Source organism: Poeciliopsis prolifica, unplaced genomic scaffold (genome assembly GCF_027474105.1).
Source record: "Poeciliopsis prolifica strain line A6 unplaced genomic scaffold, Auburn_PproV2 SCAFFOLD002, whole genome shotgun sequence".
NCBI lineage: Eukaryota > Metazoa > Chordata > Actinopteri > Cyprinodontiformes > Poeciliidae > Poeciliopsis > Poeciliopsis prolifica.
The window spans coordinates 5,422,761-5,449,355 of NW_026562377.1; the positions used below are offsets into that span (position 1 = coordinate 5,422,761).

At 36.7% G+C, this 26,595-nt stretch overlaps 1 protein-coding gene and 1 non-coding gene across 2 annotated transcripts in view; one reads left to right on the top strand and one right to left on the bottom strand.

Annotated features, from left to right (window-relative positions):
• Positions 1-26,595, top strand: part of hmcn1 (hemicentin 1) — a 77,311-nt gene that overhangs the window by 21,166 nt on the left and 29,550 nt on the right. The window contains exons 7-41 of the mRNA XM_055048531.1: positions 1,061-1,181; positions 1,255-1,518; positions 1,608-1,752; positions 2,304-2,425; positions 3,146-3,415; positions 6,492-6,633; positions 7,407-7,534; positions 7,625-7,738; positions 7,939-8,097; positions 9,472-9,663; positions 9,734-9,829; positions 11,726-11,853; positions 11,945-12,089; positions 12,169-12,281; positions 12,872-13,031; positions 13,178-13,343; positions 14,217-14,344; positions 14,957-15,208; positions 15,746-15,841; positions 16,016-16,210; positions 16,330-16,460; positions 17,273-17,420; positions 17,816-17,942; positions 18,979-19,133; positions 19,217-19,495; positions 19,965-20,246; positions 21,180-21,288; positions 21,368-21,537; positions 22,071-22,225; positions 22,728-22,851; positions 22,974-23,075; positions 23,891-24,067; positions 24,149-24,300; positions 24,450-24,573; positions 26,004-26,179. Coding sequence (XP_054904506.1) covers positions 1,061-1,181; positions 1,255-1,518; positions 1,608-1,752; positions 2,304-2,425; positions 3,146-3,415; positions 6,492-6,633; positions 7,407-7,534; positions 7,625-7,738; positions 7,939-8,097; positions 9,472-9,663; positions 9,734-9,829; positions 11,726-11,853; positions 11,945-12,089; positions 12,169-12,281; positions 12,872-13,031; positions 13,178-13,343; positions 14,217-14,344; positions 14,957-15,208; positions 15,746-15,841; positions 16,016-16,210; positions 16,330-16,460; positions 17,273-17,420; positions 17,816-17,942; positions 18,979-19,133; positions 19,217-19,495; positions 19,965-20,246; positions 21,180-21,288; positions 21,368-21,537; positions 22,071-22,225; positions 22,728-22,851; positions 22,974-23,075; positions 23,891-24,067; positions 24,149-24,300; positions 24,450-24,573; positions 26,004-26,179 — 5,547 coding nt within the window. The remainder of the gene's footprint in view (positions 1-1,060; positions 1,182-1,254; positions 1,519-1,607; positions 1,753-2,303; positions 2,426-3,145; positions 3,416-6,491; positions 6,634-7,406; positions 7,535-7,624; positions 7,739-7,938; positions 8,098-9,471; positions 9,664-9,733; positions 9,830-11,725; positions 11,854-11,944; positions 12,090-12,168; positions 12,282-12,871; positions 13,032-13,177; positions 13,344-14,216; positions 14,345-14,956; positions 15,209-15,745; positions 15,842-16,015; positions 16,211-16,329; positions 16,461-17,272; positions 17,421-17,815; positions 17,943-18,978; positions 19,134-19,216; positions 19,496-19,964; positions 20,247-21,179; positions 21,289-21,367; positions 21,538-22,070; positions 22,226-22,727; positions 22,852-22,973; positions 23,076-23,890; positions 24,068-24,148; positions 24,301-24,449; positions 24,574-26,003; positions 26,180-26,595) is intronic.
• trnas-aga (transfer RNA serine (anticodon AGA)) lies at positions 20,867-20,948 on the bottom strand. Its single transcript has one exon. It is a non-coding gene; the product is annotated as a tRNA-Ser (tRNA).

The window sequence follows — 26,595 nt, forward strand, 5'->3', positions numbered from 1 at the left end:
CCTTTAGACGACCTTCGTCCTCATATAGGACCACCTAAAGATTCTGTGGCAGCTGTCACAGCAGGACTCCTCACTACCTAATTGCTTACCTACCCTTTGCTTCACAATGGCAGGACATATTGTTTATGGCAGGACTGAATTGCCTTTTGTCTCAGACATTTTTTATTTTAATTGAAATAGGTACATTTTTTTCTGATCAGCAGGAATATTTTATGCCTTTCTTTCATTTGATTTTAGCTTAAAATCTCTTTCCAGCGCTCCTTTAATCTACTCTAGCTAATTTGGTGATATGCATAGGGGGCCGCTGTCTGTTTAAAAGACCAATTTGTCTCCCAGCTTTAATTTCCCAGCTGTCTGCAAAGCTTAATGATGCTTCATGTTGTCTAAGTCTTTTGGAATAAAAATAAGTGCTTATTAAAATAAAGTAAGTTTCTTCTCTAGCTCAGTCATTCTTTTGCCTGTTGCCTCTCCACTGTTTTGCACGGTGTGATTATGTTGCGTTTGGTAATCATCGTAAAATACAGAGATTCCAAACATTCTCTTTCATTTGGAGCAATTGTGAAGTAAATGACAGTTCAGGAATTCATGCCTTCCTCTGCAGTGTGACACCATCAACCAAAGTGAGGAGTTTCCATCTCTTGCAAACATGTACTTCGGAGTAATTATTTCATCTTTTATTTCTGCAAACTTCAAGAGATCTCCAACCCTTGAAGACCTCATTATCCACTCTGATTATAGTGATTGTGCTCATCTTATGTGTGAGCTTCTTATGTATCTCGTGTGTCAGCCCAAAGGTTTTATAAGTTCAAGTGATATGAACAGGGACTAATCACTCTTGCAGCTTGTCTCTACTTGTTTGGTTGCCAGTCGTGAAGCTCAGTCTGTCTTCAGACTGAGCTTCAGACTCAGTGTTGCTTTTGATTCAACAACTATTTCAATTTAACTTCTATGTTGATCAAAAGATAGTGCAAAAATCTGATTTTTGAATCCTTGTTCTGTTGTTTTCCCATCAGTTCAGTCAAGTTAAAAATGACCCAACGTTTTTCTGTTATGGTCGCAGACAACAAGTAAAGGGAGGCACTCCGTCCGGATTTCAGGTCTCAGCACCATTGACTTCCGTGCTGGGTTTTCCAGAAAACCCACAATGGATTTTAAAATGACAATCAGCAGACCAGTTCAAGGTGAGGAAAGCCAACCTTTCAAGGCTTTACTTGTTTAGTCTGTTTATTCACACCATTAATCTCCACTTCCTAGGCATTCCCACTCACATCCTTCTGAACACCACTGGACTTTCCCCTCCTGCTCGGCCTGACCGGTTGGAGCTCCTCACAATCACCGGCGAAGTTATCAAAACTTTGCCAATCAGGTATTACCCAGAGCGACAGCCGTACAATCTCTGGAACATCACAGAGTTCATCCCTCCCAACGAGGCCTTCTTCCTGAGGCTTACAGGATATGACAGCCAGGGTTTTGTGTTCCAGAGAGTCTCCAGTGTCTCTTTCTCCAGTATTGTACCTGGTGAGTGATGGGCATTTTCACCCACCTTTAGAAACAATGTTGTTTATTCTGTGTTAAATGCAATCTTCTTTACTTTGCTTTTCTTTCAGATGCACCTAAGGTGGTAATGCCAGCCACTACAAATGGTTATTACCTACAGAGAGGGTTTATCAAATGCCAGGTAGAGAGTTTGTTACCATTTACTCAGCGCTTCAGCAGAGATGGAAAGCGACTTGGAGTTGACCAACTCTTCAGGTGACATATAGTTATACTGTTAAATTAGAATAGGCTTTCAGATGTTCGTCAGATTATAAGTATTTTTTTTAAATGCATATTAAGCCTTCTTTTTGTGCAGCACACATTTCTGTATAAATATATGTTCTTATTGGTCTGATGCAATATTCTAATCTTAAATTTTGTGTTTTCTTTAACTGTAAGTGAATAATCGACTTGGAAATGTCAGTGTACTAGAAATTAATCTAAATAACTTGTTTAATTTTGTGAATTCAGTGTCTGAAATAAATTAACTTTTCAAAATTCCTCTAATTTCTTGAATATAGCTTTACTTTACCAAACTATTCACAGTTGATGATGTAAGCCTGAAGTTGAAGGCTAAACCACTGAAATTGTATGCACATGTAAAAGATTTACATTTTTCTGTTACCATCAAATAAAATCTAGTTTTGAAACATAGTTTTTGTTTGTAAAACGTTTGGCTGTAAAGTACTAAAAATAGAGTACAGTACCAAGCTGAATGATGGTCCAGCTTTCAGATCGTGTACCAATATTTGTGACTTTAATTCCAGTGAATCAGATAGCGTGTCATGGGAAATCGAAAAGGTAACTCTGAAGGACGAAGGCCACTACGAATGCATCGCAATTAGCAGCGCTGGAACAGGGCGAGCTCGTACCTTCCTAGATGTGTCAGGTAATAACATCCCAAGACTCTCAGTAATACAGACACACCGTGTTTTACCTGTTTTCATATGAGCATGTGTAAATCTAAATGAATAAATATGAAAGCTGGTGTATCAAAGCATCTTCATGTCAGCTGCTGGTAAGAATCTTGGTTATCCTGAAGAACCTTTTCATAGGAAATTTACCAATTTTAGCAACACATAACCATTTGTTGCTAAAATTGGAACCATTTCACTTCTAAAAACATTTGTTGCAATATGTAACATATTCACACAAGAGCCACTATTATGCAAAAAAAATCATATTACACAAGTGGTACTTTGGTGTGATATAGCTTACATGCTTTTTGAAAGAGTTGAGATGAATACTGACATGTTTAATTGACAAATAAATATCCAGCTTTACAGAACAAAAAATTACTGCATATTCATTGCAGAACTTTTAGTCACTACACATCAACCCAGATTACACAGACTTGGGATGGCAGCCTTAAAGAGATGTAGAGCTGAATGTCATCAACATAAAAAAATAAAATCTCAGAAAAAGTGTGAATGATAAGTTCAATAGTTAATCTGGATTCAGAACTGAACTTTCTGGAAACCCTACAGGTGAGAGAGGCGATATTAGGATCAAACTCTAAAAGAATAAAAACTGTCAGAGAATATGTTTTTTTTTCATATTCATATTTATATCCAAATAAAATAACTACAACATTCACTTTTCTCTCTAGAACCGCCTCCGGCCATCACTATTGAAGGGAATGTTACCGTCTCACCTGGCAGTCATGCTGTCCTCACCTGCCAAGTCGTCAGCACTGTTGCCTTCAACCTCACCTGGCTGCGAGGGGGCCACGATGCCCGTCTGAACCCACGGGGGAACATCCTTGCCAACCTTTCACTGCAGGTGTCCAACGTGACCCCGGACGATTCGGGCTGGTATGAGTGCATTGCTGCGAATGAAGGAGGAAAGACCACAGATCGGACGTATCTCACAGTACAAGGTGATAAATATGTCCTGAATTTCCTCGCTGCAGGACAATAAAGGATATTTATTTATTTTTTTATTCTATGTGTGTTTGTGTCAACATAAAGTTTGTAGGTGTCCTTGATTGCTTTGACTCCGCCTGATCCGAATGTGTAATATTGTTTTGTTTACTTTTATTTGTGATTGAGTGTTTCTGCTGTGATTTTAAACAAAGTGGAGTGATACTTTGTTTAAAATCACACATAATTCTTCCATAAGCACCTCTATCTTACTCCTATAAATTCAACCCAATGTTTTGTATAAGAGATGTAAAAATAATTCATGACAAAGGATAAGTAAGCATTGAGATTGGATTTCCTATCCAATGTCAATGGCTGAAAAATCCAAAACATTATTATTTTGCTGCTCCTGGTGCTTATCTGGGAGTAAATCAGACTCATTTTACTGTTGATTATCTCAAATTACTAAACATTCCCAGCCAGAATCTGTTGAAAGAAGCAAAGTATACAAAGCAAATAAATGTTATACTTGATTCAGTTTGTCCAAAACCACATACGATTTCCACCTTGTTACACAACTATTTCATTTTAAATCCATGTGCTCTATACTGAAGCCCACAGCAGCCAATTTTATTGAACTTCCAACACTTTTAAATTTTCTGTAAAAATTAGTTAATTTTGCAATACTTAATTAGAATACGAGGCAATATTATGTAAAATCACGTTTTTGGATTTTACATAATATAATTTTATTCCCTCATCAAAAACATACCTGGAGTGTTGCTTTGATTTTTTATGTATGTTTGAGAAATCCTTTAATTTCCCTTGGCAACAATTAAGCTTTGCTAAACACCTCGGTGGACAGAGTACTGTCTTGAGACACAGCTGCTCCTTTGAGCTGCAGTTTCCAAACTTTAGAGCTTCTGCCCTCCCTGCGAGGCCAGCAGCTAATTGCTGATTGCTAGCAGCAATCAGCAAGTACCTAGGGGAAATGCACATCTACTGAGTTCATCATATGAACTACTATTCGGTGCAACGCAGGTAAAAACATTGTTAAAGGGTTAGAAGTGTTGCCATAACTTCCTGATGACGGAGTTCCAAAAAGACCCATTTTTAAAGAGACAGATCCCCAATTTCAATGGATTAAATTATGAATTCAATTTTCTTTGAAATTATATTTGATATATTTATAGCCTTTTTATAACAAATGAAGTAAACATAATTGCTTGTATTTGCTATAAAATGGCACTATATTGCTAGAAAACATAGTAATGACACATATTCTGCATTAGGCTCTCATTCAGTGTGAGCCACCACCAAAGTAGGCATCCAAAGACATAAAAAAAAAATCCTTGCATGTGTACTTAATGGTCTCTAAGTTTAATTTGGGCTTTCTATTTACCATAGTGTTTCACTCAGAGACATCTTTTTTGAGCAATCCATTGTTTCTCCATTTTTAACCTGTTTACATGTATTGAAAATGTGAGAGACCACATTATTACATAATCTGTGGTCCTTATGTCATTTATTTTTCTTTGTGAAACAGCTGTTAGAATGCCCCAGGTCCTTTCTAATTGCCCCTCATCAGTAATATCCTAGTGATTAACCTCACTTTGAAGAAAGGCAGGTTGACTCACACCAGAAAGACCCAGAAGGTGTTTCTGCTCCAACTCGGCTTAAAGCCAAACTTTGTTTTGCTGAATTTGTAGCTATCTATCTTATATAGTATGAAAAGACTCATAACTTTTTTTTTCTTATTGTCTACCAGTAACTTATGCTGAAGATTTTATGTTTTAGATTAATCAGACCTTCCAAACTTACATGCATGTTAACTAAGAGTTATGTGTTATTGAACAATTTGGTAAAGCAAACATGGTGATATGATTCCTTTGTACTGTATATTATTTTAGTTGTTGCAAGGCAACACCTTGAACGCACTGCTTCTTTGTATGGCATTATTGAAAAATCAAAAGAAATCAGCCAATCTCTCAGGAAGAAAAAATAGTCAAGCCATTACACTGCTCATTAAGGACAAACTTTGACTAGGCCATGCAAACACAACATTCCTGTATGCTTTTATCTAAGCTCTATTACTGCAAGAGCTTTTGTGGTAGCTCTAGCAGTAATAGTGTTATTACTGGATCCCAGTTTCAGGTATTTTTCAGTCTTTAATAGGATTTCTTCCAGTGTAATTTTGGTCTCATCTGACCAGAGCATTCCTTCCTATTATTTGCTTCCGTCCAATGCTTAGATGATGAATTTGACAGTCCTGCTGTGTTTCTTAGTCTTCAATGTGTCTGGGCAGCATAGTGATTTTATTGTACCATCTGCTAAATGTCCTGCATATCTTTAAAACTGTGGCATCCCCTATAATTGAAGTTGAAGCAAAAACGTAAAATCTATTCCTTCACAACGAATGCATTTTGACCGGTTTGTTTTATTTTAACCATTTGAGCCCAAATATTTTTCCTTAAAGACTGCCCTAAAGAGAAAATAAAACCTAAAAAAAGATAATAAGATAAAGATAATAAAACAGAATCTTAAACATTACCCAGGGTCCTTTTTTTTGTTGAATTTGTCCTCAACATGTTGGATTAACACATGTTAGAGCTGTGTGCATTGAGAATATTCCAATCATCACTCTTCTGCATGAAACACTGGCAATAAAATGATCAGTGAGAATATAATAGATAAAACACATCTTAGAGGAGAACAGTTCCCCATCATGAATCAATCCAAGGGTCTACAGAGACAGATCCAGATTCTCTGGATTCCACATTGTTTTCTGTTTTAGTAGAAGAAAGACATGCTGTGAAATAATATTAGTGATCTTAGCAGTCATCCCTCCTCTTGCGACACCGGCCATAAAAGTTTAGGCTCCGCTCCATCATGTAACTGGAACTAAATTCACTGTGTAAGCGGATAACCCTTGTCCCTGCATGGAAATGTGTTTAAGGCCTTTCCCTGATCTTGCCAAGAGCAGAGACTAACTCCAGTATTTCAATATGCAAGTTTTATTTTAGAATTTCACCTTGCCTCTGATGGTCTGACTGAATTACTGAATAATTGAAACCTTTGTTGTTGTTGTTTTAGAGGTACCCAGAGTGTCAGTGGAGCCTCAAAATCAAACCTTCATGATGGGAGATGAAGTGAGGATCAGGTGTTCAGCCACTGGCTATCCTCCACCCCGTCTGGTTTGGACCCACAATGACATGTTTATTACGGGAACCAATAGGTAAATTAATTCATTTCACCATAACACTAAAAATATGATTAATTTTACATTCTAAGCATTTTTTGCACAAAAACTGTTTTGTTTAAACCATTCAAAAGTGCTGCTTTAGATGTTTGTCCTTAAATGTTGAGTTCACACAAGAACAAGACAAAATATAAAATATACATTTTTAATACATCATAATGTCATTTGCTAATTACAGTAGAATATTATCTTGTTACATGTTATTTGCAACCTTGCCTTTGACAGCTTACCGTTCATTCACTTCTCTGTTCTCTTTGCTCTAATAAACTGTATTGTAATCTTTCTGTTCTTGTTGACACAGTTTCCTCTTTCGCAAAATGAGTGGACATTTAATTCAAAATTTCCTCATTTGTCCAGAGTTTGAGTCACACTGAAAGGATCACATGTTTTGGTGCTGTGGTATATGTCAAAAGATTTCAGCATATGACCAAACTTGTGGATTCAGGGGTTAACAGTGACTTGTAGCATAACTTGAACCAAAGGCAGACAAATTTATATGCATGTTAACTAATTTTGCACGTTTTGTGTAGAAACAACTTTACTCAATGGGTTATAGTGTTTTGGTGCACAAAGTGTTTGCTTTATGAAACTAGTTTGATATACAAAATTTAGCATATAAATCATAATTTTTTGTCCTAGTAAAAACCTTTGAAGAATATTTTTTATGAAATGACTAGATAGTTAGCATTGCCATTTTCCCTGGTAAATTTATAAAATCTATAATTTTGTATTATGTTTCTGATTTTTAGATACCGGATGACTCCTGATGGTACTCTGGTTATAAGAAATGCAAAGAAGAAGGATGGAGGAGTGTATGGTTGTTTGGCCAGTAACCAGGCTGGTACTGACACGATGACCTCCATTCTGACCTATTTTGGTGAGTATTCAAATTATTTGCCTCTTTTATGTTCCTGTTATGTTAGTGATTTGTCTGTTTGTTTCTTTTTTACAATTTATTGTTTCCTAGAATTTCCTGTGGTGATCGCAGTCTTAAGAGAGATACTCAGTAACATCGGAGAAATCACAACGATGTCCTGTTCGGCGTCCGGCATACCTCAGCCTGAGATCTGGTGGTACAAAGGTAACAATTTAAAACATAAAAATGTGTTTAATGTTAACCAGACAAATGCAGAGAAGAAATAAAGTCTTGAGGAAGACTTAAACTGTTTAATTTACAGAAATGATGAAGAACATAATCTGAATAAATGTATTGGGTCTTGCATTCTAAATTTAAACTGACTTTTGAAAGCTGATACAAAATGCATTTGTTGTAATTACTAGGTAATATTCAGCTCCATTCCTCGGATCTGTTGGAGGTGGACAAGATAGGAGGAACACTTACTATAAAGCAAACCCAGTTAGGTGACGCTGGAGACTACTCCTGTGTGGCTGTAAATCCTGCTGGTTCCTCATCATTAAAGATCCGTCTTGATGTTGGAGGTACGTATTGGTGAATATTATGAAATCATCTTTTGACTTTTAAAGGAATTTTTTGTATTTTTGCACATTACCACCAGAAATTGCTTGTGCTTCATTTAATTTTCCTTTTTGTATTCTGCACCAAAAATGTCTGTTACCTGTCCCAGCAATCATTGTCAGCACCCAGTCTAACTTTATGTAGAGTTAGAAGAAAATATAAATCGAAACTGCAGATTTTGCCTTTGTAAAGAGAATAACAAAATGTTTGAATGTGCAAATCAAGGTTGAAATTTCAGTGGGGTAAATGGAAATTCCAGTCCAGAGTTTAACTCCTCAGTGGATTGGGATGCATAATGTCATAAAATAGCTTTGTGGCCAAATATAAGTTGATTGAGCAGCCAGCTGTTTTCTAAAGAAGGTGTTGTTGACATATTTTCCCATTCTTAGATATTTTACACCAGTGGCTCCCAGAGTATGAGCCAGGATCTCATATGGTAATCCATTTACAATTTTGTCTGGAAATTAAATTAAGTCAAAACAAAATTTTCCAGTAGTGTAATCGCATCAATTGTGATGATTGGATGAAAACTTTATATCTGTGTATTTTTTGGGATTCTTTTTCATTTGGGCTTTTAGGTTTAGTTTTAGCAATAGTTTTACATTTCAACTATAATTGGCATCAAACATCTCTACTGCTGTTATTTTGTGAGTATGAGGTTAAACATTTTAGGAAACACTTCTTCAATAAGTTGATGTTAATGAACTGAATGTGATTGGGATTTTTTCAGCGTTTTGTTCGATCAATTCAACTGTTATCAAAGACTTGAATCACGGAAAACTGACACACTTTTTCTATCCATTTAGAAGATGCTGAAGATGTTAACAAATAAAAACTAATTATTATTGACTTTTAAACAAGTTTGTTTGTTTATTAGTAGATTCTGAGCAATCTTATTTTAACCCTGAACAGTGTAACAATCATTTTACTGCTTGGTTCGTAGAGTTGAGTAGGTATCACCTCTAGGGGGCGCCGATTCCCTTTTCCTTTGTTGTAATCATGTACCGAGTAAGAATTCGTTTCTATGACGTTTTAGAGGTGCAGCGAGGTGAAGTTTTGTTATTTTTCTCATGTATGATAATATAATGTAAGTTCGGTGTCGTGGAGATCTGGCTTTACATGGACAAAGTGAAATAAAGTGAACAATTGTACTCCAACTGTGCGTTTTGCTAATTCGGCTTAGCATGGCTAACCACCTCTGCTAACTCCTTGTCCAACCTCTCACCTCTCCTGGAGTAGAAATTGTTCTGAATACTTTTGCATAAATGTTTCCATATATATGTAGGATGTTTTTACTCGTCACTATCATTACTCTTCTTTACTCTTGACCAATCCAGCCACACCGAAGTTCACTCTACAGCCATCAAATGTAGTAGAGGACATTGGCTCCAACGTGACGTTGTCGTGTCAAGCGCATGCGCATCCTGAGCCGCAAGTCACCTGGAGGAGAGAGGACGGGTCCTCTCTGTTTAACCGAGCCCACTCACATAGCACTGTCATACAGAAAAAAGGGGACCTACACATATTTAGTAAGTCTGTTAAGTCAGTTTTGTTCCTGTTAAGTCAAAAACAAATTGTTCAAGTTCCTTTTTATCTCAGATCTATGGGTGGAGGATGAGGCGGTGTACATCTGTGAGGCCAAAAATCGCTTTGGGAAGATCCAAGCCAAGGCCAGCATCACTGTGACAGGACTTGGTAAGATCGCTTTATTAAATGTCTGAATTATTACATTGTATTTATTGATGTGTTACACATATCCTTGGTAAAATAAGGATCTGTGTAACATGCTGTCACACATATCCCTATTTTAAGAGATTTGTATGAATTAAAGCTGACTCACTGCTAACAAATACCTAAAATTGGTTGCACTTAAATATTTTTTTTTGTTTTATTTGGTCCTAGTTATTGTAATTGAAATGCTCACATCTTTATAAATTATTTGGATTTCTTAATGTTGGGACCATAATATTTGCATATGTCCTTCTGAATTCAGTCTTATTAAGACAAAGTTACACTACAACCAAACCTAACAAAGTTAGGTTTGGTTGTAGTGTAAAATTTTGAACCTAATTTTGTACTAACAATTTACTTCCTGCAATAACTCAACAACTAGTTGTCGTTTTATTTGAACAATTAAGATTTTACTTGAGGTCTAGTTGATAATGTTGTCAAACTTTTCTTGCAAAAATCCATGTGTCAAGGAGGCAATTGTCTAATATCATGTAGAAGCTATTTATCAGAAGCTAAAAAAGTGTCTGTAAATGTGGATGACATGTAAACACATATAGTAAGATGCTGCTCCAAGAACATTCATTTTTTTCTGAAAAATATAACCTTAAGTTGTCATAATTTCTCTTTATGGTCAGGTGATTTTCAGGAACAACTTACATTGTGTGTTTCAGAGTGAGCTTGCTTGTTTTCACCTTTGCCCAGTCAAGTGAGTTTATTAACATGCTTCAATGCATGTGTGGGAACACATGTGCCTTGTTAACCACCATTAGTTTCTCTGCAGTGGAAACACATTGAGTCTTTAAATGTGGGCCAAAGGTTAGAAAGTGCAAACACCCACACATATGCCATATATTACACACCCCACTGCCTGCCTTTTCCCTGCTGGTTAAATTACCTCATTGGATATGAACACCCAGTGCAGAAGCACATGCACAGATGTTTTATTAGCATCATAAAGTATGAAGATTGCTTTACCCACGTCTGCATTGGACTTGACAGACACAGCTACAGTGTTCATTAACCTCACATTTTGCTCCTGTAGTTTTTGTGTGGCATTGATTCTCAAATAAAAGTGAGGAAGGATTTTTATAGTGCAATTTAGTAAAATGCACAATGATTCAAATTCAAATGTAGTTGCAACCAAAATACAATACAAATTGTCCATTCCTAATTAATCATAGTTAAGCTAGAAACAAAATTGAGCCAATTGTGTAATTGAATTAAATGCAGCACTTTGTTCACAAATGGCAAGACATTCAGTGTTTTTGATAAAAGCACAGTTTTCATCTGTCTCAAAAACAAGGTGAGGAAAGTGTTTGCTGACCAGGTTGTCTGGCTGAACACATATTTTTTGTTAAATTAGTCCGGCAAATGTAATTATACAAGCAAAGCTATTTCCATATTGTTATACAGGTGAAACAAATCTTTCTCGTGTTTTTGAAAGTTGATAGTTATTTGATAGATGCCATTTGCATCTATCTATTTGCAAATGGCGTATTGTGTCCATGTTCCAAGTGATCCTTAAGGCCAATGATCCCTTTCATGGAGTTAAATTCTTGAGTTGGTAAATTAAATATGTCTGCTTTCTTTAAGCACACCAGGGGAACATATACATTTGCTTTTTATTGAACTCTGTAAAAAAATTGTACTTTTACTCCGTTATATTCTGTTGTCTGCATTGATTGAAATCATATTCGCTGTTTTCTGCACTTTGGGCAAAATTACATGTAATTTTGACCTTAGTTAAAGTTATTCATAACAATTTTTATGCATGGTGTCAGATATAAGGACAAAGATTATCAAAACTTATTTTCTGCTTAAAGAAATTTCCAACACATTTTTTCTCGTTTCTCTTTGAAGTTAAACCTGTGATTGCAATGAGTCCACCTGTTATCAGTGTGATCGAGGACCAACAGCTCACTCTGCCCTGCGTGCTGCTGGCTGGAAATCCACTCCCAGAAAGGCAGTGGCTCCACAACTACGGCCTGGTGGGATAACAAACAAAAAGTGCATAGTTTCTTGGTCCTGCATGCTCCTGCTTCCGGTTATTTAAAAACTCCCCCTCCTGCAATCTTCTAGGTGACCCCAGACCAGTATGTCACAGTGAGGAGAGATGGTAGCCTGCATATTGAGAGAGTTCAGCTGGATGATGGAGGCGACTACACCTGCTTGGCTGAAAACGTTATTGGGGCCACCAACCACACAACTGCCGTTTACATCCATGGTACGTTTATGTGCAAGAAATAAGTCACACAAAGATAACTACAGAAACGTTTTAACATCATCTAACTCCCTACCTATAGTTACCCCTACAATTCAGCATGGGCCTCAAGTATTTAGCACAATTGAAGGAATACCGATAACTCTGCCCTGCCGTGCCAGTGGAGTACCCAGTCCAGACATCACTTGGAGCAAGGTCTGTATGAACAGCATGTCTCAATTAAAATATTGTTTGTTTACATTGCTTGTTTCTCTCTAATTCACAATTTTTTTTTCTCAATAGTTTTCTTGATTGTAAAAATCTTTGATTCCTGTTTTCAAATGTATTAAATACATCTGGTCCAGTGTGAGTTGGCAATGTTATGAGTCTTTTAATATTTATTTTATGTGTTTGTATTTATCTCTGTTCTATTTATCTTAAATTTGTACTGCACTTTGGGGTAACTTTCTGTTTTTAAAGGTGTTTTTTAAATAAACTGGATTTGGATTTGTTGTAAAAGTGAAAGGGGCAATAGATTATTTTCGGGTTGCTTCTCTCTGTAACATTAGTCAGAAAAGTTGAGTCATTGTTTATTCACAAAACAGCCCTGAAGCTCTGACATAACCTTTGTATTTATGTTTAGTCATTTGAAAGAGCAACGTTGTTTTAATAGCAGTGTTTTTTTGTTTTTTTTTATATCGACAAGAAATTGCATAATAAATTTCATCACTCTTGGTAACAAGTGTTTTGATAAGATGATTAGATGAAATAAACATTGAACTCTATCCTATCCATTAATCTTTTAGGGTGGGGAGCTGCTAAACTTGGGTGGTCCAGCTTTCTCTTTGGATTTGGATGGCAGCCTCCTCATTGCTTCTCCCTCTGGAAAGGAGAGTGGAGAGTTTGTCTGCACAGCTACTAATGCAGCGGGATATGCAACTAGGAAGGTGCAGCTCACAGTCTATGGTAACCAGCTTATTATCTATAGATACCTTAAGTTGTTTATTGTAATATGACATGCAAAAGTATTCAAACCACATATCGAGCTGGGATATTAGTGTCGGACATATTCTCTAAATCAGCTCTAAATTTATCGCTGGTTTCTTTCCTAGTCCGACCCAAGCCTGGAGTTGGTGGCACTGGAGGTTTAGGAGAGCCTGTGAGGATGTCAGTGATCAAGGGGGAGGATATTGTTTTGCCATGCGACGTTCAAAGTGTCCCACCACCCACCATCAGCTGGGCGAAAGAGAAACAGCTCATCTCGCCCTTTTCCCCGAGGTAAAATCCAACTCATATTGAACACACACAGAGAACTAAAGGCCTTTGTGTTCTTTTTTTTCTCTTCTCATGGGAATGGTACAAAATCCACAAAAATGATCACTTATCACAATTCATCTATGCTTACCCATAAGTACAGCCTGGATCTGTATATACGCAAAGCCCTTGCTTATTTCAGAAAAAAAATACCAAACCAGATTCTGTCAGTATTATGACAGCATGTCTGTGTAGTAAAAGAGTCCAGGGGCTAAACAGACTCCAGTCCGCAATCCCGACCTGTCACACTGAAAACATATGTTGCTTTGTGAAGTAAAAATATGACAAAATAAGCCTTTGAAGTTTGAAATTGCAAAACCCTGTGTCAGACAAAATGAGAAAAACATCTGCAACTACTGTTTCCTCACTTTTCAATGTTATTAAAAGGGAAGATGATCCAAAACCAACATGCCTGCATCTGTAAATATTTCCACAATTACATGCAACAAAAAAGGACCTCATAAATATTGTCAGATTATGATATTTTCATAGTGGTTCAAATTAACTCCATGCTATCCAAATTACAGTGCTTTGTCCCTGTCATTCTTTGAGACTATCTAAGACGACAAAGCTATCCTACATTTAGTCTGTGATCTGCCAAGGTAACTGTAATTACGGATAATGGTCGACTATTATGAATTACTGTGGTATCTGTTTGGAGTCCTAACTACTTAAATCATTGAGTGGAAACAATTAGTGTTCTACTTAACTTTGCTTTTCACATTTTTGGCAGCTTGGAAGCATAACATTTGGAAAAGAATTTAATTTTGCAGATTAATTTATAGCTGCTGTTTCTTGTGTGTGTACAGTAAGGCACTGTGTTCTTCATCCTCTCAGGCATCGTCAGCTTCCATCTGGATCGATGAAGATCCTTGAGACTAGAGTTTCAGACAGTGGACTTTATGTTTGTGTTGCCTCAAATATTGCTGGTAATGTGACATTGTCCATCGAGCTGAGTGTCTTAGGTAAGATGAAAAGAGGCTAGAATATTTTGCATTTATTTATAGAGACAGAATGAACATTTAATTTCTCTTTTTCTAAGACTCTGTACATACAACATGTGCAAATGTCTTAAATTACACTGAGCGTCTTCTTAAGATGAATTTAATCTGCTTTTTTCAATTTTTCTTTGGACTTAACTGTTTTTAGATATTTCTAATATAATTATGACATAGAAATATGTCAAGCTCTCTTTTCATTCAGCTTGGTGACTGAATGAAAAGATAAAGCTGAAAGTAGGAATAATCAATATACAAAGAAATTCTTTCAGCTATAACACTGATGTTTACCACTTTAAAATTTTTTCAAGAAATTTTGGAAATTTGAAAGAACATTTGATATAATGGGAGACAGATAAATATATTATTGTCCTGTCTATACTTAATAAGCTGAAAAATGGTTTAAACTGAGCTTCTGAACAATTTGCCATATCAATTGTCTACTTTAATGCCATCAAAGTGGTCCAGCCCATACCCACAGTAATATTAGCAATAAAATGATTAGCTGATATTTCTGATCAATAAGTAAAATATAGTTTGAAATTTTGTAAATCTCTTCCTCCGTTTTCTTTCCTGCAGTTCCTCCTAAAATCCAGCCAGGTCCAAGAGTGATAAAGGTTCGGGTTGGTCATCAAGTAGAACTGGCTTGTGCGGTGATAGGAGTCCCAGAGCCGACGGTCAGCTGGACCAAAGATAATAGAAACTTCCCTGTGTCACATGATGGCACTCTAATACTGACGGATGTAAAGCTCAGTGATGAAGGAATCTATACATGCACAGCCACCAACTCTGCAGGTCAGGACCAGGCTCAGGTCAAGGTTCAAGTCCAAGGTGGGTTTCTCTATATTCCCTGGTGACTTTATTTGGTACAATTTGCTTTCCTGAACCACATTTTGTTTCTGGAACTACGTGTATCTGCAGTTTGTGAAATACTCTGAGCAGTTTCTTTGGCACCAACAACCATGTGAATTTAAAAAATTCCCTTTGTTTCCTGCTTTGATTCTTGATGTAAATTTAAACGTAATAATCTTTACATATCTGGATGGCAAAATGATTTGAGCTGCTGTGATTGGCTGATTTGATTGGTGTACAATGGTGGCTACCTGTGATACGACATTAACAGGAAATGTGATGAAACAGAGCAAAATTATTACAGGAGTGGCCAACAGTTGATTTGCAAATGAAAGGAAAACCTTTACCAAAACTGTATTTTCACCTGTGAATTAGGTTTAAAATTGATTGTTTTTTTTTAAATAGAATCCAATAAATAATTTAATAAACAGAAAAAAAAATTTGATATAAATACAATTGATGTTAAAGTAACAAAATGTCTCCGGATTAATAATATGCTTATTTTATTCCTTTCAGTCCCCCCTGTTGTTCAGGTGCCAGAGCCTCCTTTCAACAGCCCTCTGCAAGAGAGAGTCTTGAACCAGCGCATCGCATTCCCCTGCCTTGCAAAAGGTGCTGTACCATTCCCTCTCACATTTATGTATTGCTAAAACAATTCTTGGTATGTCCAACATATTAGGAACAGCCACCTGCATTTATTGGTCTAAAAGCAACTGCAACAGAAAATAAATAGCTGATTTTAAATTTTTTTTAATGAATGAATGATTGTTTTTACTTCTGTTTCAGGTCTACCGAAGCCAGTGATCCGTTGGTTGCGTAATGGGGTTGAACTGACGGGCAATGAGCCCGGTGTGTCCATCCTGGACGATGGTACTCTGCTGATTTTAGCCGCTGTCTCACCTCTGGATGATGGAGAGTACGTCTGTACTGCAGCTAATGATGCAGGATCCACCGAGAAAAAGTACCAGCTCAGAGTCAATGGTGATTTAGCTGTTCATTGAGTTAAGAGACATTGAGTTCAGACTATAGCAGACCATTCTGAACAGCAATATATTCCTATGAATACTTATAGCATATTAAAATATATCACACATCTACAGTTCCACCAGATTTTCGTGATGGGGACACACAAGGCAATGTATCAGTAGTCCTAAATGAGCCAATCAGTTTGCTGTGTGATGTCACGGGAAGTCCAAAACCTGTCATCACCTGGTTTAAGGATGGCACTCCTGTAAGTGTCTGCAATGCTTATACCATTTTTATTTTATATCTCTTTTCTACCTGCCACTATTCTACACAGACCAGATTGCAGACAAGGGCTGTTGACTCGCTAATGTTCTCTGCACTGACACACAAATTCAAGCAACGCATTTCAGATTTTTACTTGCAAAAAGTTTGAAATGCGTGAACTATCTTCTTTTCATTTTGTAATTGGACAAACATTGAATTGTTTGACACTTTTTAGTGATCTCACATAAAATCCTAACTGCTGTTGTTTGTAGTTGAAATGTGAAAAAATGTGTAAATGTTAAATGAGTTTGAATAATCTTGCAAAGCACAGTAAAACTACCTTTCAGAAAGGATTAAATCACAATGTGCATACCTGGTGATAGGTTACAATAATAGATTTTCTCATTTGATCTTAAATGCAGTAATTAAAGCAATACATGCATCCAAGAAGACAGATTTTAAAAATGTACCTCTCAGGTGTATGCCTGTTTATTGTAATTACTGGCTTCAAAAACCATCATTATGGTAAACTGTTGCGAGACTGGCTACTTTTTGATGTTTTGGCTGCAGCTGTATTTGTTTTCTGCCAGGCAGTGAGAGGAAAATCCAAGCGTTTTCTTTGAGTTTTGATTTATCTGGAATGTAAATCAAATCAATCTGCTTTCCACCGTGTTTTCCGCTTTTGCACATTAACGCTGCTTTTCAAATCTGCTTTCTATTAACAGAATGCGCTCCAGTAACTGCCAGACAGCATTTTCTGAGCTCTCTGTCACTGTGTTGCATTTGATTTAATGTATTAATGCTAATTTACAGGTTGTTGCCGGTAACAGCATCCAGATTCTTGACATGGGAAAATCTCTGAGACTGCTGAGGGCAGAAACAGCTGATACAGGCAGCTACAGCTGTAAAGCCATTAACATTGCAGGCAGCAGAGAAAAAGTGTTTGGTTTAGATGTACTTGGTAAGTAGATAGTTTTCATGTGTCTGGATCTATTCGACTGCTATTGCTACGTGAAATCTGCCATAGCCTGACATGAATTGATACATTTCCAATTGAATGTACAGCTAGTTGATAGTTGATGCGGTTTATTGCAACTTTTTATGAGTTAAAAGTATTTTCAAGAGGAAACATTTAGTATTTCAACATTTATTTTCAATATCAGCCATATATGAAGTTCTTTGCAGAGTTTAAACTTCTATAAAACATACCATAAAATGAAATGAAAATATGTTAAAGAATCAACTGCAAACAGAAACCCTGTGTAAGCTCGAGTGTAAAGTGGGCTGACTAAATTTTACGCATTTGTAGTAATTTTTTTGTAAAATGTATCTAATAAACTTGATTCTTTCTCTCAGTCCCACCAACAATCGTAGGATCTGGCTCTCCCATGGATGTTTCAGCAATTGTCAAACAAGAGCTCACGCTTGAATGCAAAGTGGATGGTTCACCTTTTCCCACAATTCAGTGGTACAAAGAGAGAAAGTAAGTGCAATCTGATTTTCACATATACAGTATACTTCTCTAATCAGTAGTTAACATGCACTCCTTATAATCATAAACTTTATATTGATTTTGGGGCTTTTAATGATTTGTTGTTTCAGTTTTCTGGGTGAAATGGTGATATGACGCATTTTAAAAAGCAAACAATTGGGTGCACAACTGCAATTTTTTTAACCCACAAAGTCAAAATACACACAACCTCACATATACTTACAATTCCACTATTGTTTGGTGTAATGTCCCTCAGAAAGTGGAGGAAAAATATATTCTTTTTGTAGCTATTGAAAAGCCTTCCTGCATAGTTTTGGCTGAATATCCTAGGGCTGATGATGAGAACATTCCAGAAGAATTATGTCACTCTGCTTTCTCCATATCAAAGCTTGTTTTGAGCGGCTAAAAGGAATTTGTTGGGCAGAGGCCACCTTCCTTACTTGTATACCACTTTATGTAGTATATCAGAACTGTCGGCACCAAAATATTTTCTCTTAATTCTGCCAACATCACAGCGATGTGGTTGCATTGGAATGTTGGTCTCATTTAGTGGCAATGGTGGTGCATTGCACAAAGTGACGGGAATAACAAAGTGACGGGAATAATGCAGAAAGGCGAGAGGACCAAAACGCTTTAGCTTCACCCAATCAACAGCTATATATTTAAAACTTTAGCACAATTAGGAAAACAATTGCAAACACACATCAAAGCTGGGTTTAGAAATAGAGAAAGTTGGCTAACTGTAAACATCTGGAATGGCCCTGGCCTCAGCCCCTACAGAAAGCTTAGACTTCTCTAAAATCCTCATTAGAGTCAGATTTAGTTTGTGCACCAAACTCCTGATTTAAAAAATCTTTCGTCTTTTATGTTCTGTGATCCTACTGTTGTTGAAAAAGAACATTTCAAATCTATCAGTAAATGTCCAAAATGAGACTCATAGCTATAATGAGTGTATGTAAACCTCTGACTGGGAGGATAGTTGTAAATTAAACTTTATCTCTGTCGTCTTGTTTTGGTTTCTCTCTAGGTCAGTGTTTCTTGGTGATCCCAATCTGGAAGTCATCAACAACGGTCAGGGGTTAAGGATAAAAAGTGCTCGACTTGGAGACCAAGGTCGCTACCAGTGCAGCGCCATAAACACAGCTGGAAAACAGTCCAAAGACTTCAACCTTAGTGTTTATGGTGTGTGGTTCAGTCTATAGTGATAAAGCCAAATGGTAAATTATACTATTGTGATTGATCATTTTTTTATCTTGTTGTCACAGTGCCTCCTGCCATCATAGGAGGCAACTTAACAACGGATGTGACAGCACTGCTGGACACAATGGTAACATTGGGGTGTGAAGTACGTGGAGTACCGCATCCCACCATCACCTGGTACCGCAGAGGAGAAGCCATCATGTCCAGCCGACAGGCTCAGTATCTGGAGAGAGGTATCCGATTGAAAATCCCACGAGTTCAGGCGTCTGACGCTGGTCAGTACACCTGCAAGGTTAACAACGTGGCTGGAAGTGCTGAGAAGAGCTTTGAGCTGGACGTCTACAGTAAGATTTTTATTTTTGTTTTGTTTTAATGTTCATTTAAATAAATCTTGATTATATATTTAGGCCGCCTGAAAAATTGTGCATAATAAACACTTACATAGAAACAAAAACATAAAGATATGAAACATTGTTACCTCCTGTAAAAATTTAGTTTTTGTGGTGCAACCTGATACATTTAATAAGAGGTTGTGTTTTTTATTAATGAATTCATGAAAACTAATATTCCTTGGTACAAAATAGGAGTGAATTGATCCAGAGTTTAAGTTTTTAGGTTAGTTAGGATTTTAGAGGGTGTTTACTATGAAATAAAATAATGAAAAAAATTTAAATAATTATTTGGATGTCATGCCTCACCCTGATTTGGATGATTTTTACTTGTGGAAGCATTCACTGTCAATATAAATGCAATATTTGTTAAGCAAGAAAGTTTTAACACCTTGTCCTCTTATATTTCATATCTTCCCCACAGTGCCTCCCACCATTACTGGAGGGGAAGATGGGCCCACGGAGAGAAAAGTGGTCCTCAGTAAACATCTGACCCTGGAGTGTGAGGCAGCAGGTCACCCACCGCCCTCCCTCACCTGGCTGAAAGATGGAGTCCCTGTGCATTATGGAGACAGTGTTCGTCTTCTAGAGCAGGGAAGGAAATTAGAAATCCTCTCAGTGTCCATCTCGGACTCTGGACGCTACATCTGTGTGGCCACAAGTATCGCTGGGGAGAAGGAGGTCAAATATGATGTCAAAGTATTGGGTAAGGAGACACAAAGAATGGCATCATTTTGGCCTAACCCCATACTAAGTATATATACATATATTATTCATTTTATTACAATCATCATGCCTAATCTATTCTACTTGTATGTATTTTAGAGCTACAGCTACATTACTGTAAATAAAGATAAAGCTGTTTAAGCATTTATTTAAAAAACATCCCTACCGATGTCTCAAATTCAAATTTTTAGAATCCAATAATATAATTACATTTAGTCAAAATTATAGTTTTATTACTAAAATTAATGGTATTAATACATACAATTATCACAAATAGCAAAGTATTTAAAATAAATAAGTTTAGGGTTTTAAGATGCTTAAATTATCATGGGAAAATTATTGTTTGATTTTACTGAAATGTTGATTGTTTATAGGAAACAAGCCATTTTACATTTGTCACCTGTTCCTTCTTAGTTTTGGATTTATCAGTCTGTCTTCCAACATTTTTTAAGCCTTTGTGAGAATTTTATGTCAGTGTCGGTGGATATCTAGTGAGGAAAAGAATATAATTGTCTGAATTCAGCTTTGGTTGTTAGAAGTCATCCTGTATGAGAAACCTGAAATAACTGCACCGTGACAGCTGGAACAAAAGCATTCTGCCGTTGTCGGCAGGATTCGAACCTGCGCGGGGAGACCCCAATGGATTTCTAGTCCATCGCCTTAACCACTCGGCCACGACAACCCATGTGTAGTGGATGCTAGTGGTGGTGCTTTTTTGAACAATGTATTTATGTCATGGGAAACAGACACCTGCTTCTTCACTGGGGTTTTTTCTATCTGACACATGCAAATAGATGGGAATAGGATCAGGAAAATATTGTTTATTCAATGCAATAGTTTTACAATTGCTTGTTTTGCCCTATAGATTGAAATGTTATTTTGAGATTTGACTGATTTTCTGTGTTTGCCCCAGTTCCTCCTTTCATTGATGGAGCTGACGCAGTGACAGACAGCTCAGTAATAGTCAACACTCCTTTGGAGCTGGAGTGTCATGCCACTGGGACGCCTGCACTTGTTATCACGTAAGGCTTCAGTCCAACACGCCGTCAAAAATAAACAATCAGGCATAGCCAGGCAACATGCCAACTATGTTTTTTCCAGGTGGTACAAAGATGGAAAACGAATCAGATCTGGAGAAGGGTTGCGGATTGCAGCAAGCGGGCGACGGCTCGTCATTTCTCGCGCTCAGATCTCTGACACAGCTATTTTTCGCTGTCTGGCTACAAATGAGGCTGGAGACCATGAGAGGGACTTCAATGTGACAGTCCAAGGTACAGAATAAAGAAAAGATACTTAGAGTAAAAACAAAGTCTCAAGGATTATGCAAAATTAACTTGGTTTAAAATTAAAATACAAGCTGCTGGAAAGCTTCTTCTTTGGGTAAATATTTCACTTTACTTATGTTTGCTCCACATATTGTAAAAAAAAAAAATATATATATATATATAAATATATAAAATATATAAAAATATATATTTAAAAAAAAAAAATATATATATATATATATATATATGTATATATATATATATATATATATATATATATATATATATTTGGAAGATAGTATGTTCAGCTTCACAAACGTGACTAAATGAGTTGTTAGCCTGTCATTGCGATTTGTGTTTCTATTTTCTCTTTTTGTATATAATTCAGGTCTCATGACTGCTCTGCTTTATATATATATATATATATATATATATATATATATATATATATATATATATATATATATATATATATATATATATATATATATATATATATAAATTTTTTAAATAAAAGAGTCTTCTTTGCAATTCTGCAGTCCCTCCATCTATCCGTATGACGGGGCCTGCTGACCGCTCAGTGATTCTTCACAAACCGATCAATTTGGAGTGCATCTCCAGTGGCATTCCTCCACCCAGTCTTACCTGGCTCAAAGATGGCCGACCTGTGGTCACAACAAAAGACCACCTCAAGGTTGGTGTCTGGATATTATTTAGTTAAAAAATATCTGTTGTCAGTTTGCATCTATAGTTAAGCCTGAACTTATTCAAACCACTGACATTGATGTTTAAAGTTTTTTTTTTTTTTAATTTGTGAGTGACCCAGCCACAGTGTGATTATATTCTGTTATTCCCTTCTACCTTGAACTGTCTTAAAAACAAATGCTAAATCTATGAGGAATGTCAAAAAATCCTTGGATTTAAGTATCATAATCCAAAACCTAAGTAACATGACTTTTTCTTTGTGATTTGCTCAATCTAAATTCAATCTGAGCAAATCACAAAGACATTTCTTCACATTTCTTCACAGTTTCCTCTGAAGAAATGTTTTAAGTTTTTAGTACACTCAGGAACAGAATACAGACTACTGACCACAGACTGCAGACTACTGTGTTCTGTTCCTGAGTAAGAATCATTAGTATGCAAAAAGAATAACGACCATGTTGACCCTTTGTCTGCATGTTTAACTGCCACAGCTGCACTCAGCAGGAAGAACACTAAAAATCACAGAAGCCAGACTGGAGGATTCTGGGAGATACACCTGTCTAGCCACAAATGCAGCTGGAGAAGCTCAACAGCATGTTCGACTGAGTGTCCATGGTAATTTACAGACACACCGCCCTCTTCTGCCGTTTATTTCATGGGATCTGCTGAATATCTTTATTTCAACAACACAGAGCTGCCGTCATTCTTGCATAAAATGTTTTATATCTCTCTCTCAGAGCCTCCCAGCATCCTCCTTTCTGCAGACATCGTCAACCAGACTGTTCTGTCAGGCTTCCCCACTGAGCTAGACTGCAAAGCTACAGGAAGTCCACTACCTGGTGAGGCTGTTGCAGACGTCCTCCACCATCCTGCTGTGATCACTCTCAGCCTGGAGTTCTTCTCAACAGCTCTGTCTGTTTTTGTAAAAGCAAGAAAAATTTTAATTGTATAGCTTATTTTCAGCAACAAGGCAATTCGGATGCTTTGAATGATTAGATAGAAATTATAACAAGCAAAGAAAAAAAGCAAATTTCAGTGAGCTGTTTAGTGCACTTATTTATCCATATTTTAGGTCTGTTTCTCTCACTTCCAGTTGTTTTAAAACTTTTATAAGTTTAAAACTCATAAAAGTTTTGATGTGGACAAATAAACCCATTTTCTGACTTAAAAAAGTTGTATTTTGAAGTCTGACTAAAAGAAAAGGGGCTCTGCCTCGAGCTTTATAAATTGAATTAATAATTTAATTCATCTTGTTAATATTTATTACATTATTAAAATTACGGAATTAATTAAAGCCTTAAAAATCCTGATTAAGTAAAGAACTTCTTCAGCTATATTAATTTTAATGATTCGTGTGGCAGCTGAATTTTGCCACTTATTCCTAAAGTTTGGTTTTATTTTGAGTTTGACTATACTACTGCAATAAAAATGAAAACCTGTGAAATAAAAATACAAACCTGTTCTTACACGCCTTCTAGATTAAATGACTTGATAACTCTCATCATTTTATTAAAAGCTTCGGAAGATAGTATGTTCAGCTTCACAAACGTGACTAAATGAGTTGTAAGCCTATCATTGCAATTTGTGTTTCTATTTTCTCTTTTTGTATATAATTCAGGTCTCATGACTGCTCTGCTTTATTTTTATGCATCAGCTGTAACATGGTACAAAGATGGCCGACCTCTTACTGGTGCAGCTGCTGTGCCAATCCGGAAGCGCGGCCAGATGTTGGAGATTGAACAAGCCCAACTATCTGATGCTGGAATATACAAATGTGTGGCTGTTAACCTGGCAGGAGCAGCAGAGAAAGTCTACAATCTGCAAGTGTTTGGTTGGTGCTTCACTCGTGTTATAATCCTCTCACTTTTTCAACTGCCATATCCAACCAATCTTGCAATCTTTTTACTTACAGTCCCTCCAGAAATCTCCAGTAGAGGTGGAACGGTTACAGCTGTGGTGAATGAAGCTGTGAAACTTGAGTGTGAGGCCTCTGGGGTTCCTGTTCCCAGTCTGACATGGTTAAAAGATGGAAGCCCTGTGGCAAGTGTATCACATGGCATACAGGTACAAATCAAAAGTTTAGCTTGCTGGTTTTCATCTGTGAGTGGTGAGATTTGTTTGATGTTGAATTCACAACATAGATTTTATGAATACAGTTATATCAGAAGTTTCATTCTTTAGGATTCCTGAGCTAAACTTCTGTTTTTTCTCAGTTGCCATCTGCAGGCAGAGTCCTGTCTCTGAGCAGTGCCCAGCTCAGTGATACTGGTAGATACACCTGTGTGGCAGTCAATGCAGGAGGAGAACAACAAAAGGAGTATGATCTGAGGGTGTATGGTGAGAAAACATTACCTGCTCATTTTTATGAAGAAAACTGTATTTTGTGTTTACTTGTGTTGCCGTGATTTGAAGTTTTGAGACCCACAAGTTTGACAAACATACAAAAAGATCAGAAATCAGGAATGGAGCAAACACATTTGCACATCACTGCATAAACAAGACAACAGACTTTTTTCCTCTGGATACAGGAAGTATCTCAAAAGATGGCACCAGTTAACACAACAACTCTGCCTTTGTTTCAGACAACAAATTCTGACTCATGCTGACTTGAGAACATACATTACCACAGGCAAATCATTGGCATCTCTGGGAAAGACGTATTTCAATACCTGGTTATCATGGAAACTTTGGAACCCTAAGATGCTGCCATTATTTTAAACTGTTATTTTAAACCAATTATTTATTGCTATGATTGTAGTTAAACATTGTTTAAGTTTGAGAAATCCTTGACTTTGTTTCCTAGTGTTTGTATGTGACATGTCACCAGTTTTCATTTCTCCAACTTCAAAGGATACAAGGACGGATTAGTAAATCAAAACTTTACTGATCCTCATAAGTCTAAATGACAATAAGAAAATAGCTTCCCTCATAAACCTGTGGATGTTTACATTCAAAGTAATAAAAGTTTTAAATAACTGGAGCTGCATGAAGGGACTTTTCTTACTACCATGCATAGTTAGCAGAGGAAATTGAAAAACACCCAAAGTCTCAATGATAACCAGTATTTTGAACACATTTTTACCAAGAGTGGCAATAATTCACCACTGGTAATGTGTGTTTTTGCGTCAACTTTACTGTTCTGCTGAATATCAATAAGGATTTGTCCTCAGAAACAGAGGCAGATTTGTTGCGTTAATTGGTACCATCTTTTGAGTGACTTCCTGTGTCCTGAGGAGAGAAGACTGTTGTGTTGTTTATCAGTGAACTGCTTTCTGTGTAGAAACAAAACATCCTGCAAAGGATATTTATCTCAAGTTATTTACCAGACAGGGCCAGATTTGCAAAGAGAGGAGCATTCTTTTCTTCAGTCCTGATGGAGAGAGAATTAAGTCTGGTGTTTGACTCTTTCTATTAGAAGAAGACTTACCTTATTTTCCCCATCTGGAATTTAAGATTTTCAAAAAACTGGATAGCAATAGACTCACATATTTGAGGTATTATTTACAATACTTTTTGTTTCCTGAGTCATGTTATTTTGCTTTTTCATACAGATAAGCCCTTTCAATGGATATCAGGTTTCAGAATTGTTTTGTAAATTTAACATGCTCCAAGTTTAATTCTGCAAACAAATCTTGATCTTGTTTCACACTGTTTTGCTCTCCAAGAAGGATAAAAGTGATCAACGTATCAGAGCAATCAAATACAGAAAGAACATTTTGCCTGGCTTGGAAACATGTTTCAGTGATGTTTACTCATGTCTTACCCAGTTCCACCAAACATCAAGGGTGAGGAAGTGAATGCAACAGTGATGCTCGGTGGTCCAGTAGAGCTGCACTGCCACAGCGACGCAGTGCCTCCACCAACTCTCTTATGGCGAAAAGATGGACGCCCAATTTTCAGGAAATCTGGTCTAATTGTCTCTGCAAATGGTAGTTTACTCAAGGTAGAGTCTGTTTGACATTATGTACAAGTACATTTTGTGCAGAAGAAAATGTGTTTTGTTGGGATGTTAAGTGATAGACACAAAGTTTTACAAAAATGTGATGTGGAATGAACATAATAAATGGTGTTCAAAATGTACAACAATCTTGCAAAAGTAGGGTGTGCTTTTGTGTTCAGTATCCCCAAATGAAATAAATCAAATGTAACCGATGGCTTTCAGAAGCACCTAGTTAGTAAATAGGTACATATAATTTAGAATTATATGTAAGGGCCAAGGGACAACGCAAACATGTCAGGAAGAAGTTTTAAGCGGAGTCAGGTTATAAAACAATATATCAAACTTGGAATATCTGAGCACTCACTGCTCAATCAATCGTTAAAACAAGTTAAGAGAATAGCACAACTGAAAAAGGAGAG